At 41.1% G+C, this 21,056-nt stretch overlaps 2 protein-coding genes across 4 annotated transcripts; both read left to right on the forward strand.

Moving 5' to 3' along the window:
* Window positions 1–208: 208 nt before the first annotated feature.
* Window positions 209–7,480, forward strand: panx2 (pannexin 2). Of its 3 annotated transcripts, XM_086108288.1 has the most exons (7): window positions 213–322; window positions 1,320–1,364; window positions 1,516–2,139; window positions 3,191–4,305; window positions 4,453–4,588; window positions 5,166–5,351; window positions 5,965–7,480. In XM_086108288.1, exons 3-7 carry the CDS (start codon window positions 1,911–1,913, stop codon window positions 6,279–6,281), a joined length of 1,983 nt encoding a protein of 660 aa, XP_085964414.1. In that variant the 5' UTR covers window positions 213–322; window positions 1,320–1,364; window positions 1,516–1,910; the 3' UTR covers window positions 6,282–7,480. The 3 variants fall into 3 exon arrangements, with proteins under 3 accessions (XP_085964415.1, XP_085964414.1, XP_085964416.1); XM_086108289.1 differs by lacking the exon at window positions 1,320–1,364 and having other exon boundaries at window positions 209–322; XM_086108290.1 differs by lacking the exon at window positions 213–322 and having other exon boundaries at window positions 332–2,139; window positions 6,010–7,480.
* A 48-nt stretch (window positions 7,481–7,528) lies between these two features.
* On the forward strand, window positions 7,529–20,744 carry trabd (TraB domain containing). The gene is made up of 10 exons (XM_086108291.1): window positions 7,529–7,591; window positions 8,068–8,105; window positions 8,337–8,403; window positions 9,150–9,316; window positions 9,456–9,596; window positions 10,031–10,141; window positions 10,226–10,365; window positions 10,744–10,916; window positions 17,912–18,008; window positions 18,964–20,744. Exons 2-10 carry the CDS (start codon window positions 8,085–8,087, stop codon window positions 19,133–19,135), a joined length of 1,089 nt encoding a protein of 362 aa, XP_085964417.1. The 5' UTR covers window positions 7,529–7,591; window positions 8,068–8,084; the 3' UTR covers window positions 19,136–20,744.
* The last annotated feature ends 312 nt before the right edge of the window (window positions 20,745–21,056 follow it).

The following is a 21,056-nucleotide window of genomic DNA, read 5'->3' on the forward strand; positions in this document are numbered from 1 at the left end:
AAAATGGCCCGTAATAGCGAATTGGAAGGAGTACACAAGAAGATCATCAACTGGCACCACCCCTTCATAATTCCCTTCCTTACCAGCGCCATTAGCTAGACCTTGCAGCTTGTTGTGTGATGAGCAACAGAATGTTAATGTGTGATGAGACAAGGAGACGGAGAGGAGGAGAGGGGAGATGACGAGGGGAGGGGTACTGGAGGTAGGGGCGGGGGGTCGGTAAAGGCGGAACAAACCGGTGTGCGCGGCTACATGCTGTAAACTGCTCGCCCGCACTGCAGATTATTAACTCTTAGTCTGCCGAGAGATGCTTCCAGACAAGGTGGGTGAATTTTATCCATTTGCTCTTCACTCTTCATGTACCGACATGTGTACAATGGACGCGAAGTGTATTAATGTCGCATCATGTGTTGAGCATCTTTAGAGAGCGCGTGCGCGCGGAAGCAGCGCCGCTCAGGCTTACACACAAAGAGATGACACACTCACACACACGCTCGCGCACACGCGAACACGCACACACAGTTAGTTGATGCACTTTTATGTTTTGCTGCATTACTATATATGCATTTCTCGTGGACCTGACACGCACTGAGACGCATCCAAGCCAGCTAATAGGGCATCATGATGCTTCCCCAATTACAGTTAATGTCGCAAGAGTGCTTCTTCACCTCTGCTTATATCCACATGCCGTTGTGGTTCTTCAGTGTAACCCTGAGGACAAACTCGAAGTTCCTTCTCCTTCGCCCATTGTCGCACTCTGCTGATTGAAAGGATTTGCTTGTTGTGTGAGTGAAGTAGGAGGATAGATACTAGTAAGGGATTTCCATTTCCCTTTTAACACGAGAAGCGCGTCATCCAACTGGGGGACATACTCTGTCAAACCGGACTGGAGCAATGCCAAATGGCTCTGAGACACAAGTGATTAAAATGTGATGCTACCCCTTTAAATTGCAATGAAATAAAGTTACGACTTGGCTGCTTTAACGTTACATAGCATTTAGGGTGTGGACAAAGTTATGTTGGCAAAGTGTACAAGTGTCTCATCTCTGAGCCATTAAAGGCAATTTCTACTCCTGCAAAGACAAACTGGACATTTTGAAGAAAAGGAGGAAAGTGAGAGGGTAGGAAAGGTTGACAAGGACGGGCTGCCATACAAAGGACATTCACACAACCTTCCAGAGTCTGCAGCAGTTTCAAAAATTCATGAAAATCATGCAAGCATGAATGCACATGCTCAGAAAGACTCAACTCATCCTAAATGCTAAAAATACTGCGAAACTGTATGCTAACTGTGATTTTTTGCTTGCTTTCCATTCCAGATGACATATGTAAGCATACTGTACACGTGTTCTCATCCTACTTTGGTAAGAGTATGATAAAGCAATTCTTTGCCAACTGGGTGCATTATAAGGACATTTGATAGGATCAGCAATATTTCCTGTGGAGGTTCTTTTCCCGTAATTTGACGCTCACGTGAAAAATCCTTGCTTGTTTCATTTTCTTGTTGTCTTTCAGGAAGGTGGCGAGGAAGGCATCTTTTTACCTGTTCCCTCAGGATCTCATGGACACATACTAAATTAAGACTACTCTCACATTGCATGGGAACTGAAGCAAGGGCTGTAGCGCTATAACGAAATGAAGAGATGGAAGCTGAAAAGGCAGAGAAAACAATCTGCTCCTCAGCATTGACTTCAACATGGAACTGCTTTGAGAAATAGCAAACATTTTGAGTTCAAGCAAGAAGCACACAACGGGACCCGATCCTTTGCCATCTATGGCTACAGAGGCTCAAGTTGCCCACAGATTGTTGTGCGGGTGTGCACCAGAGTGTGTTATTTAAGTTCACACGCAAGAGTGTGGACGCCCCTCGAACCGAGACGGGCTTATAGTGTGTGTCATTTCGTTCCCAGATGCAGAACATCCTTGACCAAAACTTAGACATGGCTACAGCTCTACTAGCTGGCGAGAAGCTGAAGGAGCTCATCCTGCCGGGCTCGTCGCAAGATGATAGGGGCGGTGCATTGGCCAGTTTAATGGTGCAGCTCAAACTGGAGCTGCCCTTTGATCGTGTTGTTACGATAGGGACAGTGATCATCCCCATCCTGCTGGTCACCCTTGTCTTCACCAGGAACTTTGCAGGTGAGACTGTTTTTAACTACCGGTACTATTCATGTTTCAGGTATAGTTTGTAACAAAATATGGATTTGGACTGCATACTGGGCCAATCACCAGTCAGTTGGCGGATGGTTGATAGCTCGTGTCCATTCATTGACGTTTCGGGGCTGAAAGGGAAATTTTATTGGGGAGCAAGACTAAATGTGATGGACCGGACTGATGTTTGGTCATTGCTGAGTCAGGCCTCTTGAAGAAAACATGCTGCATATTATAGGCTACCTTGAGTGTGTTTTTGTCGCAATGGCTTTGGACAACAAAAATGTATTTAATATGACTTGTGGAGTTTGCATGTTCTCAGCATTCTATGGCTTCCTTTCATGGTAGGTTATTTCACAGTCACCCTGTGATTGACTGGTCATCAGCCCAGAGTTATTACACCAATTGGCCAAAGTCAACAGAAATCGGCTTTGTAAGACAGTGTTTTCCAAGAATGCTATTGGCTGGCAACCAGTTCAGGGTGTCCCCTGCCTACTGCCTGAAGACAGCTGGGATAGGCGCCAGCACACCCCGCAACCCTTGTGAGGATAAGCGGATCAGAAAATGGATGGATGGATGGATAAATGGATGGATGTTTTCCAATATTGATTTAGCCAACGAATTTATTTTATATTGGTAAAATCTCACGGCATACTACCTGATATTGATATTGTTGGTGGCAGCCCTAATTTTGACGATGCACTGGAGATATGTGTTAAAATGTTCAACTACAAGGACATTTTTACACACACAAAGACAAGCAATGTGATAAATGTGCCCTCTGGAGTGATGGCGTTGATAAAGAAATTAGACTGTTCACACATTTAAATAACATAAAAGCAAAATCGTGCAATTGGGAGGAGTTGAAGACCAGTCCAGGGTCAGCTGGGAGAGATTCAAGCGCAACCGTGACCCTAACGGCGACAAGCGATGGAGACAATATATGGATGGGTACCATCAAGTAAAAGTAGCTATACAGTGAATCCCAGTTATTGCAAGCACTTTTTTTAGTGTTGCTTGTGTCTTTTTCTACCCTCAGAGGAGTCCATATACTGTTACACACCACACAACTTCACCAGAGACCAGGCACTGTACGCAAGAGGCTACTGCTGGACAGAGCTGCGTGATGCTGCACCTGGTGTGGAGTCTCACCTCTGGCCTTCACTATTTGAGCACAAGTTTCTACCTTATGCCCTTCTGGCCTTTGCTGGTATCATGTACATCCCCGCTCTGGGTTGGGAATTTCTTGCCTCTACCCGGCTCACGTCAGAGCTCAATTTCCTGCTTCAAGAGATTGATAACTGCTATCACAGAGCTGCTGAGGGCCGCGCCCCAAAGATTGAGAAGCAGATTCAATCCAAAGGACCTGGCATCAGTGAGAGGGAGAGAAGAGAGATCATTGAGAATGCAGAAAAAGAGAAGAGTCCTGAGCAAAACCTTTTCGAGAAATATTTAGAAAGACGAGGCCAAAGTAACTTTTTGGCAAAGATTTACTTGGCACGCCACCTGGCTATCATCTGCCTCAGTTCCATCCCTATTTCCTACCTGAGCGCTTACTATGCCCGACAAAGACAGAACGAATTTACCTGTGCTCTTGGGGAGCTCCCGGACATTAGTAGTTATTCCGAGCTCAAGCTCCGGGTCAACTGCAAGCTGCCTGCTGTGCAGCTGCAACGAATCATGGCAGTAGTCGATATCGCTCTGCTCTGCACCATGAACCTTATTATCCTGCTTAATTTGCTGCATTTATTTGTAGTGCGTAAGTCCAACTTTGTATTTGACAAGTTACATAAAGTGGGTATCAAGACACGGCGTCGTTGGCAGAAGTCTCAGTTCTGTGACATCAACATCTTGGCCATGTTTTGTAATGAGAACAGAGATCACATCAAGTCCCTCAACAGGCTTGACTTCATCACCAATGAGAGCGACCTCATGTATGATAATGTGGTCCGACAGCTGTTGGCTGCTCTAGCACAGTCCAACCACGATGCAACACCCACTGTGAGGGACTCTGGGATCCAAACAATAGATCCAAACATGGATCCCTCTGATCTCGGAGTGGGAGATATGCCTTCTGAGCCGCTTGTCATCAAACGACCCCGCAAGAAGATTAAATGGATCCCAACCTCTAATCCTCTTCCGCAGTCTTTCAAAGTAAGTTGGGAAACGGATGTCTGACCTTGAAAACATGACAAGACTTCACAAGTAGAGATTCAAATACAATTTAACAAAACGACATCAACACTACTTTATACATTGCTTTATGCTGTTGATAATGCCTGTTGTTTTTCTTCTGTGAAGGAACCTCTTACTCTAACACGTTTGGAAAATAATGCCAAGCCCGAAAAACCCAAACCTCTCAGACGAAAGACGGTAGCGGACAGTTTCATTGCGCCACTTCTGGATACAAAGAGCACACAGTATCCTGCAACAAAAGGTATTGAGTTTTGTTCAAATATTTTCGATTCATATTTTCACACAGGGCAGTACGGTTCTGCCCATGCTTGCCCAGGTTCTCTCTGGGTACTCCAGCTTCCACCCACATTCCAAAAATAGGCATGCTGTGTTCATTGATGACTCTAGGTTGTCCACGGGTGCATGTGATTGTGTTTGTCTACATGTGCCCTGTGTTTGACTGGAAACTGGTCTACGGTGCACTTCCCTTCTCGCCCAAAGCAGCCTGGCTCACCTGTGACCCTAATGAGAAAATTTACTCTGGAAAACGGTGACATGAATATTTCCATGCAAATTAAACATCTAAAGTGTAGAGTTCTATACCAGCTCCGGGCCTGATGGTCTATCTTGGAATTACAGTATGTAGTTTGTTACTTTGGGCTAGGGGTTCCCTGCATCCGACTATGGGATCGATTTCCTACTTCAAGAGATTAAGAGGGCTACTGAGAGACTGAGTCACATTGGCATATCTATAAAACAGAAGGAGAAAGACCATTGAAATGCCGTATCACTGAGTACAACATATCAGAGATCTTATCAACGTCTTCGTGTCCTTGTAGATTTAAGTGTGATAGAGAAAAAGCACACTCGCAACTTCTCTCTGGATGTTCATCCATACATGCTGACCATTCGTAAACCAAAGGTGGAGATCACAACCACAGACCCTCTTCCCTCAGAGCACAACATGGATACTGTATACCTTGAAGGCACACACACTATTGTTCACGTTTCCAGTGCAATTACAGGTAAGTTTCTTCAGGTCACTTCTTCAGATAAGAATCAAATATAATAGCTCCAACCTCAGAATGTGAAAAGTAAGACTCTTAAACCCGCATCTCTCATCACAGGGCCGGAAAACCGTTGTATGCTATTCCAATTAGAAATCGATGAATCCCTATTTCCATCACCAAGCGATACGATTTGGTTTAATCCTTGAGTATGGTACTTATACAGACCTTGAAGTGAAGAGATTCAGGGTTCTAGTTAACAGAGAAGGAGTTAATAGGGAATTGTAATTTACGTGTTACACAAGCTTGTAGCCTCGCAGTTAGTGCATTCGACTTTCAACCGGTCAGACAGTGGCGGCAGGTGTTTGAAACCCAGGTATAGCTGGACAGAACAGAATCGCAAGGTGTGGGGGGGCTTTGGCAGTGTACTGTTTAAAATGACTGACCTTAAGGTACCTGCTAGCATTGGATTAATCCCAACTCAGTGTCCCATGTATGGCTACCCAGCGTGTAGTCCATCTTTGAAGCTAAGTCAGGATAAGCGCCCTACAAATTTATAAAAATACCGAAATGAATTTGGTAAATATTGTACAAAGGGTAAATTATATGTTGATTTTTCCCCCCCCCCCAGAGAACAAAGTTTGCTCTCCAGAATCAACCACTGCCTTTTCAACAGTGACCCTGCCTACCAGCACATATGTCAATGGTGGCAGCCCCAACCCACCATCGAGTGAGGATCCCCTCAGTCCCAAACCATCTCCTCCTCCAAGGGAGCCTGTCACACAGGAGGAGAGTCTTGAGTCTCACCCACCAACACTCACCAGAGCCCCTACACACCAGCTGCTGAGTATTCATCATACTCTCTTTGAGGAAGAAGAGGAGGAGGAAAACCGTAGAGACAGGCTTGCAGGGCGACCCGGGGAACTCATTGTTGCAGGGGAATGTTAAAGGAAGATAGAAATTCTGATGGACTTCCTCCCTGATTCTGTTCTCGTCAACACTGCAGTTCTCGGCACACATGAGCACTAAGTCAACCATTTCTACTCTTCTCACACTCTTCTGTGCTGGCTCGTTTGAGTGAGGTAGAACTGTACCGCCGAATTGACTTTGAGACAAGTTTGCGTATGTGGTGAGGTTGAGCTGAGTATTACTGTAGGAAACGATGTCGCAATCATATCTCAGGATGACTGTGTACAATTCATCACCCACCAATGAAACCAGCAGTGATCAAATTCAACAGGGTGCTACAGGGCAGCGGTGAAACAGTTAGGATGATTGGATGAATGACTATAAAGGGTGAGTGATCTTTCTTAAAACATACAGTATCTGCAAAGAGGACTGCATTGTCTTTAAAAAAGATTAATTCATGTATCGCTTTGTCCCTTTATTACAATAGCCAAGTAGACAGGTAGTTCACGCAATACAGTCTTTGACCTGCAGAAGTAAATATGCAAAAGATGACAATTTTGTGGCAATAATGCGCTTACCACATCATATGTCACAGTACGTTATACATCATACATACCTGTACTGCACTGTATATGATGTTTGTGTAGTGTTAAGCTATAAAGTGCATCCTGGCTTTGCCATTCACATTTCTTCACATATAAGGGTGACATGTGAGCACTTGAAACAAGTATATTTTCACACCATAAATGATAGATCATGTTGTATTGAATAACAACAAAAGAGCTAAGTGGCCGTACATGTCTTCTAAATTTGTTTCCATGCTGCAACCTTTTTCATATGCTAACATCAAGACCAAGGAGGTGAAAATAATGAATTTTTCACTTGGAATTTCAATTTGTAGTAGAACAAAGTGTCAGTAAGCCGCATTAGCACGTTACACTAAGTACAATGAGGGGGGGGGGGGGGGGACTCATATACAGGACACGTTTATCACAAGAGACATAAAGCCAACTTTTAATTCTACCATCCTACAAATCAAAAAGCAATTTAATGAGACTTGTTGCACGGATACACTAATTCAAGTCATTGCTGCCATGTGTACAAATTGAAATTACATTTAGACTGTGGCACGGAATTAATTATATGGAAGGTATTAATGCAAGCGGTCATGTGGAGATGAAATCACATTGGTGACTGTAAAATTATAGACAAAAAACAAATTAAAATTATTGAATTAACGTCGCATCTTGGTGACCCATCAATGACTACAATGCCCACATTGCACTGCGCCACACTAGACCGTCAGGCACTGCTGCGATAGTTGCGACAAATTGCTTGGTTTGTTCAGTGTAAGTGCGTTATGTTTGGCATATGTGCCTTGTAGTAATAATTATTGGCGTGGTAATTATATGTGTTTTGGATACACGTTTATTCTCTTTGAATTACTTGACAATTTGGACTTGTTGGCATACCGGCTGGTGTTAGCGTGTTGTACGCAGTAGGCTATCATCGTTCTGCCTCTGAAACCGAAAAAATGCTGAGTGTTCAGCTAGCTAAGCTTTGTAGTTCGTTTGGCGACCTCCGTGTTTTAGGCTGATCGTTTTGTTGTCGCCATTATTTCAGTAAATCTCATGTTCTCCTTTTCGTAACAATACGAAACGAGTTAGAACAGCCCATTGTTGGCTGTTAGCTGTGGACGCATACGTCAACATTACTGTCGTTCAACTGTAAAGCGACGTCAGCAGACGCAGGCTTGACTGGCACTGTCATCTCAACTTAAATTTTTTTTAAATTCAATTTAATTTTGCTGTCTTGTCACGGGTAGCTTGGAAAGCTTCGAGTATGGACCAAGACAATTCTGAGGTTTGTGTAGATATCTTTCTTTTAAATATATATAAAAGTGTGTATTCTGCCATGCTAACAGAGGTATCTTTAAGCGTTTGCTATTTAAAACGGATGCTATGCTAAACACCAATGATTCTTTGCTAAAAAAAAAAACAAACAAACACACACACACTTGCAGTCAAACTGGAAAGACCTGTGACTACTGTAGAGTTTCATCTCGATTTTAAGCTCTCACATAACTTTTCACAGGACCAGTCTGTGGGACGATTGGAGGATCCTTCAGAAATGGCACCACTTTCTCTTCCTCCAGGAATTTGTAAGATTTGACTTTGTAACCTCTCTTCCAAAGATGTCATCAGTGTTTGCTGGTTTGAAGTTTTTTGTAACCCTGAAACTAACCTTTTTAAAAGGTACCACTTCATCATTTTGTCAATTGTAGTTACATTGATAACTACTGTATATCAGTTCTTACATGTGTCAACTGATTTTTCAAAGCACTGTCCATTTACTCCCCAAACAGTTGCAACTCACATCCTGCGAGTGGCAACCGCAAGGAAGAATTGAGTAAAGTAAACAATATACTCGACTCACCCATGGGTATCTCTCACGCACACACGAGTAACTATATAATACAGAAAAAAACCACATTCCTAACATTATAGTACTCACTAAAGTCACAAAGCAAATCACTGCACATCATAGAATATGAAAGGAAGGGAAACTGGTCTTTGCAGCTTTTTTTTTTTGGTAACTTGCATGTTTATTATTTTAACAACATATAGGACCATACAAGTCTGAACATTTGAATACAAAGGGTTTTGTATACAGTATTTCCACCCGTAGTTCGTTTCCACAACAACGTCCATGTATGGCTGCGAAGTTCTTTTAACATAGGAAACAACAAAAATACGTGCAAACATATGTGATAAAAAATAAATAAATACAAATAAATTTAAAAAAATGGGAGAGTTGAATGTCCTCTTGAGCGGTTCCATGCGGGTCGTAAATAAAATGAAAATATGATGAGACATTCAAGCTAAGTGTTAAGTCATCTTTTAACAGCGGACAGTGAAGCAATGGAACTGCTTTGGAAATATCGAGGCCAGCGTCGCCAGTCATCACCTGACCTACCAGAGACAGTGACCCGTCTTATTTCCCCTGATGGCAGCCTTCTGTACTTAGTGGGCACTGCCCACTTCAGTGACAGCAGCAAACGGGACGTAGCTTCGGTGAGCCTGTTTTGCTTTGAGACTTTGCAAGCCATCATTTTTTTTGTACTATATTCATTTTCTCTGTCAATAAACATTTCTATTATTTCCTCTTGGCCTGTCTGTAATGCTTCTTATTCGATTTTTTACTCTGCTGCAGACGATCCGTGCTGTGCAACCAGATGTGGTTGTTGTGGAGTTGTGCCAGTACAGGGTGTCCATGCTGAAGCTGGATGAGAACACATTGCTGAGGGAAGCCAAAGAGATTAACCTTGAGAAGGTCCAACAGGCCATCAAACAGGTGAGACTTTCATAGAGCAAAGGACAATCCATACAGTTTATTTTTCCCAGTTGTCTTGTTTTGGGGGGGGGGGGTTTCAGTCACAGAGCAATTTTTCAAGAAAATAGAAACAATGCATTTTCTCCTCTTTACTGAAAAAGAACACACCAAAAATGCATTCCTTGTTGTCAGTTTTCTTCAATGCCGAGTTCTTGGGCGTTTAAGGCTGCTGGATTCATAGGATATTTTTGTTCATTACATAGTGATTACTATCTTCACAGCCACCATATGGATTAACTTTACAAATGCAAAGAAAAATAAGTGTGTTTACTGCATACGCTAATCAAGATAATGCAAATGCAGTTTTCACGCAATGTCGTGAAAGCAGCTTTTGTAAAATGTGCTGTCAACTGGAGTCGGTATCTCAATTGCATTTGTTTCTTTGTGTTTGTCAGAATGGCGTGATGTCTGGCCTGATGCAGATTCTCCTGCTCAAGGTTTCTGCTCACATCACTGAGCAGCTTGGCATGGCTCCTGGTGGGGAGTTCAGGGAAGCCTTCAAAGAGGTGAAAACATTGTCACTACTTAACCTACCCTAAACCTTATTGATTTTGACCTCCTGACAAATCTTGTCTTTTTTTTGTAAACAGGCTGGACATGTGCCATTCTGTAAATTCCATCTTGGAGACAGGCCCATTCCTGTGACGTTGAAGAGGGCCATCGCTGCTCTCAGCCTGTGGCAAAAGGCCCGTCTTGCTTGGGGCCTTTGCTTCCTTTCAGACCCAATCAGGTACCGTACACATTTTTTAAATTGAGAAATAACAGGAATAAATTATTTGTTCTTTTATTGGTTTTCATTTCATTTTTTAACTTTAAACAGCCATACGTCTTAATGTATTTCATCCTTTTCTAGTTACAGTGCTGTGAAAAAACTGTATATTCCCTCCAACAAAGCTATTATAGTAGAAGTTGTTAAATACACTTTAAATGTGTGCATAAACTAAACACGTTTTGAAAGCTTATTGAGATTATATCAAGCCCTGCTGGCTTCGTCAAGTTCCCTTTTTCTTTTTGTCAGTGAACCACTGCCGTAGATGAGCAAGAAAACTATCATTAGTACTGTACGTGACACTGACTTTGTCATGCTGCACTTTTTGCTAAATTTCAGCAAAGAGGATGTAGAGAAATGTAAACAGAAGGACCTGCTGGAACAGACCATGTCAGAGATGATAGGAGAGTTTCCGGCTCTTCACCAAACCATCGTGGCTGAGAGAGACATCTACCTCACGCACACACTGCGCCAGGCTACATGCTGTGTGGAGGCTCCCCCTAATGCCCAGAGTAGGTGATACATTGTGTCATGAGAATGAGTGCGCGTTAACAGCTTGTCCTGTCAGCGGTCGCTACACGGGCAGGCAGAGACCTTTGGAGCGGATGGTGCTCAAAGTTGAAAGGGTTTGCAAGCTCTGCAAGACAATTAAAATGCTCTGGGGGCTTATGGGTTGTTTAGAAAAGGAAACAAAAGAAATGAAAGCCATTGTAAGGAATGGCTCATTGCTACTTCCGGTGTCTGACAGGAAGTCACTCCCACAGTTTTTTTCTCCATGAGAGCCCTCAGGAATTTATTTGTATTTTTATTAACACAAGATATTGTCTTTGTTTCACATTTCAATGCTGATATTCTTGAGGATAAAGAGTTAATTTCTCTTAAAAAAGATGTACTTGATTTAATTAAGATGCTCGATCATAATGCCAGAAGTCTAGAAAAACATCAACTATATTATTGTGTTTATCATGGTAGTTTTATCATGATGGTTTCTGTGAAAATATATCCTTCTAAAAAAATGTGTTATGAGAGGCCGAGGTGAGTGACGTATACCCATGAAAATAGCTGCGGATGATAGGTATGATTGACACTTCTTGAATGAAAGTTGAAAGTTATGGCCCGATATGTTTCAAAATCATAACTAACACATGAAGCGCCCATACGTTTGCATAAGTTACCTTACCTGTCTTCTAGAATTGAGCTTCAAATGAAGAGTGTGTGTGTGTGTGTGTGTGTGTGTGTGTGTGTGTGTGTGTGTGTGTGTGTGTGTGTGTGTGTGTGTGTGTGTGTGCGCGCGCGCGCGAGCGTATGGCAAGCCATTTGAGCATTTATTCCAAATCCCTGATATCAAACATAAGTGTGTTACACTAGTTCGACACTCGGCCACACTAGTGACACCAAATGTCGAACTAGTTGCACAGAAATCCTCACTAGCCACTCATTTTTGGCAACTAGTGCCACTTTTGTCCAACTAGTGCTGACAAAATTCTAACTAGTGACACCTGGAAGCACACAAGCAGAGGGAACTTCCCAGCTAGTCAGCTTTTTTATGCCCTAGTGGCCCACTAGACCAAACTAGTGAGGTTTAAAGTCTTACTAGTTTACTAGTAAGGTTTAAAAAGTGTTAACATGTTAACTAGTGAAACGTGGATTGTTCTAACATGTTAACTAGTGGCCTATGATTTCCTGCACTAGTTAACTAGTGGGAGCTGAAATATCCACTAGTTAACTAGTGGAGGATAAAACATTGATAGTGCACTAGTTTAAGACCGTTAAAGCCTTGATATCCAACTAGTGAGTCCAAAAATGTTACTTGCTCACCAGTGATGCCCCAAATATCCACTAGTTCCACTAGTGCGACATTTTGACTTCACTAGTTCGAATGTCATTTTGACTTCACTAGTTCGACTAGTGAAGTCAAAATGTCGCACTAGTGGATGTCACCCTACTCACTAGTCAACTAGTTAAATGGTCGTTTGATTTAACTAGTTAACTAGTGATGGCAAAATGTTCACTTGTACAACATGTGAAACACTAATGGCTCACTGGTCACACTAGTTACGCTAAATGCTAATCAGGAGGCAGGACAGTGCCAGAAGTGAACACCTCCTATTGGCTCCACGATAAGAGCACCACCCAGCAAAAAATTAACCCTTTAAAACCTGATTCTGAGCTTTCACAATTATTTACCGCCATTTGCGTAATATCTACAGTATACAGAAGGAATCAAGCGATTTTTACCAGTCAATGTATCTGTAGGTGATGTTTATTTATTATGTACACGGAGATAAAGAGTAATGGTACAGCTCTACAGTATCTTTCCACTTTTATATATGTATGCTATACTAAATAAAATTAATACGGCACCATATAATGCAACAGTTCTGTAACATATTCTCCCTAAATAATGATGTGAATTTTCAGTTGTTGCTAAATCAGTTAGGATGCTATAATTTGTGGTGTAGATGCGAATTTAGGAGAGCAGGACATCGCATTGCAATTGGAGCAGCAGCTTGGTTGATGATGTCCCCAAACCGGCTCATCTATTATATTTGTCGTGCAATACAACGAAAATGAACACAATTGAAAAACATAGGCTTCTTATATTTTAAAATAAAATAATCACATGTTTACCGTTCTGGGGTTTCTACAATCATGAATGAAGGCATTATTTACAGCATCTTGACAGCAGTGTGATCGAGCAGATTAGATGGAGTAGAATTTGATTGGGGCTTCACTGATTTATTTCATACAATTCATATCCAAAACACAGTTGAAAAATATTTGATTGTTAAAATATTTAAATACAAGAACTATATCAAGAAATTAACAAAACATACCGTTTTTTTTTAATGAGGAGAAAAGTCTAAAAACATATCACAGATGACAAACGTTGTGCCTCTCCTCCTCCTGTTCTTCAATGAAGCTGATCACCCTCCAGCTCCCGTTAGAAACATCGTGCTGCTGAAGGTGTGCCGGCAGAATGGTTGTGATGCAGGAGGTGCTGTGGACTCTCCCAGAAACGAGGACCTAGTTTAGTTTAGTTGTAGATCCAGTAAAACATAGTGCAAATGTTACATTATTTATAATGCACAGTTACAGTCTTGTGAATATTAAAAAATGTACTTCATGTAATGCAGGCAGCGAATAATTCAAACGAACTAAGGCAGCAAACAGTAAGAGCAAAATCATGTTCCAAACATTAACTTTAACTCTTTTTTAAATGTCAATTAGCTTGTGAGTAATAAGACAAAATGTGACTGTCAGACAGAGAACTGTCAGAGCAAACGGCAGATTTGAGAAAGTCCTGCCGAAATAAATCTGCACCCGACTGCGACTGTCAGCGTTGAACTGCCGCCATTGCTGTCAAAGTCAGACACATCTCCGAAATCGTTGGAGCAAATTTTTAAGCAGGCTTCATCTTGATAAATTGACCACATATTTGACATTTATACCATAACTTTACCGCCTAAAATAATCGTAAAACAACATTTTGTGTAACAACAAGAGTAATATTTACCCGAAAAGCTTTCAATGGGTCTGAAAGTTTTCTCCTCCGTTTTTGTTGGGGCTTGGCTCGAAATGCATCATGATTGGCTGCCCGAAGTCCACGTGTCTGTCGGACGTGCTCTCATTGGTCTACAATACAATCACGGATGAATAAATACTCAGAGGGCTTGCCAGGCAAGCCCTTTGAGTATTTATTCCATATTGCCCACTAGTTCACTAGTAAGATCATTTTGACGCTTACTAGTGAACATGCAAGCCACAAAACGCCCACTAGTTCACTAGTAAGATCATTTTGACGCTTACTAGTGAACATGTAAGCCACAAAACGGCCACTAGTTCACTAGTAAGATCATTTTGACGCTTACTAGTGAACATGTAAGGCCATAAATGTGCCCACTAGTTCACTAGTAAGATCATTTTGACGCTTACTAGTGAACATGCAAGCCACAAAACGCCCACTAGTTCACTAGTAAGATCATTTTGACGCTTACTAGTGAACATGTAAGGCCATAAATGTGCCAACTAGTCGCTTACTAGTGAACATGTAAGCCACAAAACGCCCACTAGTTCACTAGTAAGATCATTTTGACGCTTACTGGTGAACATGTAAGGCCATAAATGTGCCCACTAGTTCACTAGTAAGATCATTTTGACGCTTACTAGTGAACATGCAAGCCACAAAACGCCCACTAGTTCACTAGTAAGATCATTTTGACGCTTACTAGTGAACATGTAAGGCCATAAATGTGCCCACTAGTTCACTAGTAAGATCATTTTGACGCTTACTAGTGAACATGTAAGCCACAAAACGCCCACTAGTTCACTAGTAAGATCATTTTGAAGCTTACTAGTTGGCATGTAAGCCACAAAACGCCCACTAGTTCACTAGTAAGATCATTTTGACGCTTACTAGTGAACATGTAAGGCCATAAATGTGCCCACTAGTTCACTAGTAAGATCATTTTGACGCTTACTAGTGAAGATGTAAGCCACAAAATTGGGTATACAGTAATATCACATCGATGAAATTAGTGACATATTATGAATGTATTTTTAATGTAATATTTAATGACTTTATAATGAATACACGGGTGGCCCAGTAGTCCAGTGGTTAGCGTGTCGACCTCACGGTGCAGAGGTACCGTGGTACCGGGTTCAATTCCAGCTCTGGCCTTCCTGGGTGGAGTTTGCATGTTCTCCTGGGCCTGCGTGGGTTTTCTCCGGGTCCTCCGGTTTCCTCCCACGTTCCAAAAACATGCGTGGCAGGCTGATTGAACTCTCTGAAATTGTTCCTAGGTGTGATTGTGAGTGTGGATGGTTGATTGTCTCTGTGTGCCCTGGCTGGCAACCGATTCAGGGTGTCCCCCGCCTACTGCTCGAAGACAGCTGGGATAGGCTCCAGCACCCCCCGCGACCCTAGTGAGGATCAAGCGGTTTGGAAAATGGATGGATGGATGGATGGATGGATATATATATATATATTAGGGTGTCCATAAAGTCTCTTTACCAATTCAAAAATGTATTAAAAATGCAATTGATTACATATTTTATTCAGATTTTTTCTATTGTAACATATATATATATATATACAGTATAGTATATACAGTATATATATATATATATAAAGTATATATATATATATAGAGAGAGAGAGAGAGCGAGAGAGACAGATGAATCAAAATTATGAATTATATTTATAAAATCACTACTGTACTTTCTTCTTAAGGTATTACGAGCCGGGCGCGTAAGGGTTAAAGCTTTAAGACTGAATATTCATTCTTTGAATATTGACCAATCAAAATTCTTGTCCCGCCTGCTTCATTTGCATGCAGCCCACTTGTGAACATGTCGGTGTTCAAGTCGCAACTGAGACATGAATGATCGCATGTTACAGTTGACATGCTCACTTGTAAGGGCCAAATGTCCACTGGGTACACTAGTTAAGGTGTTCTGGCCTTAGCAGTGAACTTGTCAGTTTAAAATTTGATCACTAGCTCACTAGTCAGGCATATTATGTCAACTAGTTACACTAGTTGGATCTTGCAAACCTTACTAGCTGACTAGTGAGGTTCAAAATGTTCACTAGTTAACTTGTAAATGCAACAATTTCCACTAGTTGCCCTAGTTGGTCTCATTTCAAACTCACTTGTGGACTAGTGAAACACATGTTTTCTTTCTAGTAAACTAGTTGAGTCCAGAGTGAGCCACTAGTTCACTAGAGACTCTCGTGTTTATTCAACTAGTTAACTAGTGGGAGGCATTTTGTATCACTAGTCAGACCAAGAAATGAACTTGTGCAGGGTTTGACTGAACATGTTTGACATTTTTCCTACATGTTGGGCTTTTCTTTTCACTTGTTGGTGTTAATCAGCACTTGTGAGCAACTGTGCACGAGTGCAACAAATATCTAACATGTAGGGATTTTTGTTGCACTAGCTCATGTTTTTGGCATACTAGCTGGCATACACATCGCACTAGCTAAATAAAATTGCTTACTAGTTGACATGTGTGCACAACTAGTGAACTTGTAAAGTTTTGTAACTGCCAAACATGTAAACTAGCCAAATGTGATTATTTCACTAGTAAACTAGATGTGTGCACATGTCACCTAGTGCCCAGTTTTGTCAAACATGTTCAGTCAAAGTCTATACATGTTCAGCATTGAGCCTGACAAGTGAGACAAAATACGTTCCACTAGTTAACTAGTGATATGAAAATCTGTGTCACTAGCTCACTAGTGTGTCACACTGAACCCAACTAGTTTACTAGTGCGGAAACATGTGTATCACTAGTTAACAAGTACAGTGAAAATGAGCCCAACTAGTGGATATCTCTACATTGACTTGTGAACATGTTCACATTTTGAAACCGTCTAGTTAACATGTAAGGTCAAATCGATTGCACCTAGTTTACTAGTTTGGATTTCTGGATTCACTCGTCAACATGTAACCAATAATGGGCATCCTCTAGTGAACTAGCTGCAAATCCTTAGGACAACTTGTAAACTAGTGTAAAACATGCAAATGAAGTGGGTGTGATTATGACAAAATCTGAATCCCGATTGGTGTATTTTAACTGCAGATCCAATAGGAATCCTGCAGCCACATTTCTGCCCCACCTCCTCATTATATTTTGTGCAACTAGCTTACTAGTGAGCAGGTTGGCATCCACTAGTTCTACTAGTGAACATTTTAGACCTCACTAGTTGAACTAGTGCGACATTAAATGTCACACTAGTGTAACTAGTAAATATTTTGGGCATCACCAGTGAACAAGTAACATTTTTGACACTCACTAGTTAGATATCAAGGCGTCAAGGGGCTTTAACTAGTAAACTAGCTACTGTTTTATCCGCCACTAGTAAACTAGTGAGTATTTCAGCTCGCACTTGTTTACTCGCGCAGGAAATCACGGGTCACAAATTCACATGTTAGAATAATCCATGATTGACAAGTTGACATGTTGCTGAAAATGAATGACTAGTTGGAGTTTGTATACAACTAGTTCGACATTCGGTGTCACTAGTGTGGCCGAGTGTCGAACTAGTGCTGAAAGAGATCGAACTAGTGTAACACACTTATGTTTGATATCAGGGATTTGGAATAAATGCTCAAATGGCTTGCCATACGAGCGCGTGCACAGTATGAGTGACAGGTAGCGGGGTTACATATTTGATGGCGCCTGGATTCTCTGCCCTTTCACAGCACCTCTAATTCTGATGAAGCATTTGTAACTTTTATGGCTGATAACGACGAAAGAAAACTACACTTTTTTTCAAACAGAAGGCCTGGGGCTTCCAGTGTTTTAGTTTACATCTACCTTTGCTCTGAGAAATACCTCATCATCAAATTTACATCTCTTTGATTGGACTAAGAATATCTTCATCATCAAATAACATCTCATTCAGGAGACGAAAATAAATACCATATATTTCTAATTTTATTATTCATTCGTGTATTATTTGTGTCCAATGACATGTTTTTATTATATATTCTTGTAGAAGTGCCTGCTGTTGTGGTGGGAGTTGTCGGAATGGGTCATGTGCCTGGCATTGAAAGAAACTGGGATAAGCAGCTCAACATCAGCGAAATTATGAGGTATGTTTGTCTTTTCATTCAGTAATAGTGGGTAGTAGTAAATGGGTAGTAATCGCCATATTTACTCTGTTACATTTACTTAATTAACTTTAGGGATAAATTGGACTTGTCAGAGTTTTTTGTTGTTGTTGAGTATTTTCATAAAAAAATTAATGATACATCGACTACATGACATTGACCTACATTCCGCTCGCTAGCTTTAGGGGTCTTTTAAGCCCGGTTAGAGAGTGTTTCACACACATAACGAATGTTGCCTTTCAGTCAGGGTTTGTTCAAGGTTTTAAAGAGTTGTTGCAAACCATTGTCCTTGTTGCCATTGAAGTTTGAGCGTGTTCATAATTTCTCTGCAACAAGAAAAACAGTTGGCAACCGTTAAAACTGTTTTCAAACGAACCGTGAACGAAAAACCAACATTCGGGCTGTGCACAAACACCCACAAGCCTTTGTCACTCAGTGCGATGCCACATTGATTTGCATCTATCTATTATTGCTTGCATAATGTATTTGTTTAAGTTTGTGAGAAAGACCTAAGTCTTTGGAACTGTCACATGACTGTCTCAGCACTCCAATGTAACCACTGGCGACTTTGATTCCTTTTCACCAATTAAATGTAACCAGGCAGTCATATGACTGCGCTGCCAACAAATGTTTCTTGAATTAACAGTTTATTTTACGTGAGGCATGGCACAACTACAGAACAAGCAATAGCATGCGACTCGCAGTCAGAAGAGGCAGAACACCCCTGGCCTCCTCACATTCATTTCAATTTCAAATCAGCTTTATCTGTATTGCACCTTATCCAACTCAAACAGCTGTACAAGAAAAAAAGTTCAAAACAATACAACTGAACAACAAGACCACCCTGCCCACCGAAATATGCTATGTTAGGAAAAAAACGTTTACCTATTAGAATACCGAGAAAAAAAAATCACTTCTGTCTCTTTTTCTTCTGCAGTGTTGCACCCCCATCTCAATTTGGTTGGGTTTTGCACACTGTAGTTAAAGGTGTCATGATCGGGATGTTGGGGTATGTCTGCTACCGTGCTGGAGGGAGTTTAGTTCGAGCCCTGTTGTCTTCATCTGCTGTCCGATCAGTTGTGGACAATCTACGACCATCTCCTGCTTGACCTCACGGGTCAGCTGAAAGCCATCACAGACTGACACAGCAGTTGCTTCATGAAAACAGCGCATCTTTTACCAGTGGCCTTAAGAGGATGTTTGGCTGAAAGGCAAGGTTGCTCAGCCAACAAAGACCTCAGGGGGGCACCACAGCGTCACATCTCGCTGTGGTGCCCCAACAGACATGGAACAATACAGCCTTACTGCCAAAGAAACCAACACACACATGATTGTTTTGGCGTTTGTGGAACAAGCTTTATTCTCTAAGGTTTAAAAAAAATACAGTGTTTGTGATGCTTCAAGGTTTATTCATTTCTAAAACTAGGAACATTTAAAATTAGGAGAAAATTTTAATTTTATGGTTCGTCAAATCCACAAGAAATCATCTTCAGCCAAACACCCCGGCAATGTTTTCATACAAGTTTCTCCTCTTTCGTCTCTCCATTCTAGTGCCAGTTTCTGGTTGGCAATCATTTTATATGCAATAAATTGGGAAAAAGGCTAATACCAAATGGCAAAATGAATTTTTGCAACTTGTTTCTACATTATTGGTACAGTGAGTTGTCATGAAATTCTTACCAATTACTTGGCATGTATTTGTAGACTTAAGTTTTCCATGTTCACAGACCTGCCTATGCTTAACAAGTGCCTCTCAATGCATCAGCAAGTGTGAATGCATTCTTGGCATACTGTATGACCCCCAGAGGTCAGAACAAATTTAGAAACTTCTCAAGGTATATTTTATATATAGTTATTTTAAATGGTGACTTTCAATGTGCGATACATTGATTTCAATAGAAAAAGTACCACGGCACCTAGATTCACGTGAGACTCATTACAGGCAAGGCTTATGTTTCTCAGGGTGAGTAAAGTATGAATAATAATACTGATCATTGTTCCCCTCACAAACCTACAGTACTGTTAATATAACCTGTCCATAGTTTGGCATGAATCAGTTGGGCCTCAATCCCTTGTTTAAGGTTCATTCAGGACTGATTTTATATGTGCAGGAAATTCACTTCACATTCACTTCACCAGCTCTTTGTACTGCAGTACTGCATACCCGCTTCCAGCTGTAATAATTGTCTTTAAATGTGTAAAATCGTCAGTAATTTGCAAACGCTTTTCACTAGACTGCAAACTTGGATACTCTGGCTGCCATATCTGTTCTGCCTTTGAGAATTTCATTTCTCCGTATCATGATACAGTATTGATTCTCTTTGAACCAACATTGAATTGTATTCATAATGCAGGAAACACTTCTCACTAGACTGCAAACTTGGATTCTCTGGCTGCCATATCTGTTCTGCCTTTGAGAATTTCATTTCTCCGTATCATGATACAGTATTGATTCTCTTTGAACCAACATTGAATTGTATTCATAATGCAGGTGATGCCACATTGAACTAGGAGTCTAGATAATTTCATGGTCTCACAGCTGTAAACCTACATGGACAGACAAAACGCGCCTCCCTTGTTAATTTGCAAAATTATCCATTGTTGATTAAGCGCAAACAATGCCCCTTTGTCAAATGCCATCGGACCTTGAAATGGTGTCACTAAAAGCGTCATTGTGCTTCAATTCATGTTTACATAAAATCCTCCCTCTAAATGCTACACTGTAATTGTGTTATTGTACTGAGAAAATGTCTGCTTTTATTCCTCAGTGTGCTCTCACTGGAAACCAAATGTTAAGTCTAAATTAAGATTTCTGTTTCCAAATAAAAAAGTAACGACAGTAATATTTGCTTTATATAGTGAATGAAAGTAACCTCTGCGTAGCAGTGTTTACCGACCTTTATTGAACCAAGACACACATTTTACATTTAAAAAGTCTCATGGCACAACACCAAACAAAAATTTCACAAAATATATGAACACTGAATAGAGTACATTTTCTCAAAGTGATTTATTTACTCGGTGTGAAAT

Source organism: Hippocampus guttulatus, chromosome 4 (assembly GCF_054856545.1).
Source record: "Hippocampus guttulatus isolate MCC_2025c chromosome 4, RoL_Hgut_1.0, whole genome shotgun sequence".
Taxonomy (NCBI): Eukaryota; Metazoa; Chordata; class Actinopteri; order Syngnathiformes; family Syngnathidae; genus Hippocampus; species Hippocampus guttulatus.

Coding starts and splice junctions, on each gene's coding strand:
- trabd (XM_086108291.1), top strand. CDS start 8,085: ATGGACCAAGACAATTCTGAG. Junction 8,404..9,149: donor TTCTCTTCCTCCAGGAATTT/GTAAGATTTGAC, acceptor ATCTTTTAACAG/CGGACAGTGAAGCAATGGAA. Junction 10,917..17,911: donor GGCTCCCCCTAATGCCCAGA/GTAGGTGATACA, acceptor ATATTCTTGTAG/AAGTGCCTGCTGTTGTGGTG.
- panx2 (XM_086108289.1), top strand. CDS start 1,911: ATGCAGAACATCCTTGACCAAAACTTAGACATGGCTACAGCTCTACTA. Junction 4,306..4,452: donor CTCTTCCGCAGTCTTTCAAA/GTAAGTTGGGAA, acceptor TCTTCTGTGAAG/GAACCTCTTACTCTAACACG. Junction 4,589..5,165: donor ACAGTATCCTGCAACAAAAG/GTATTGAGTTTT, acceptor GTGTCCTTGTAG/ATTTAAGTGTGATAGAGAAA.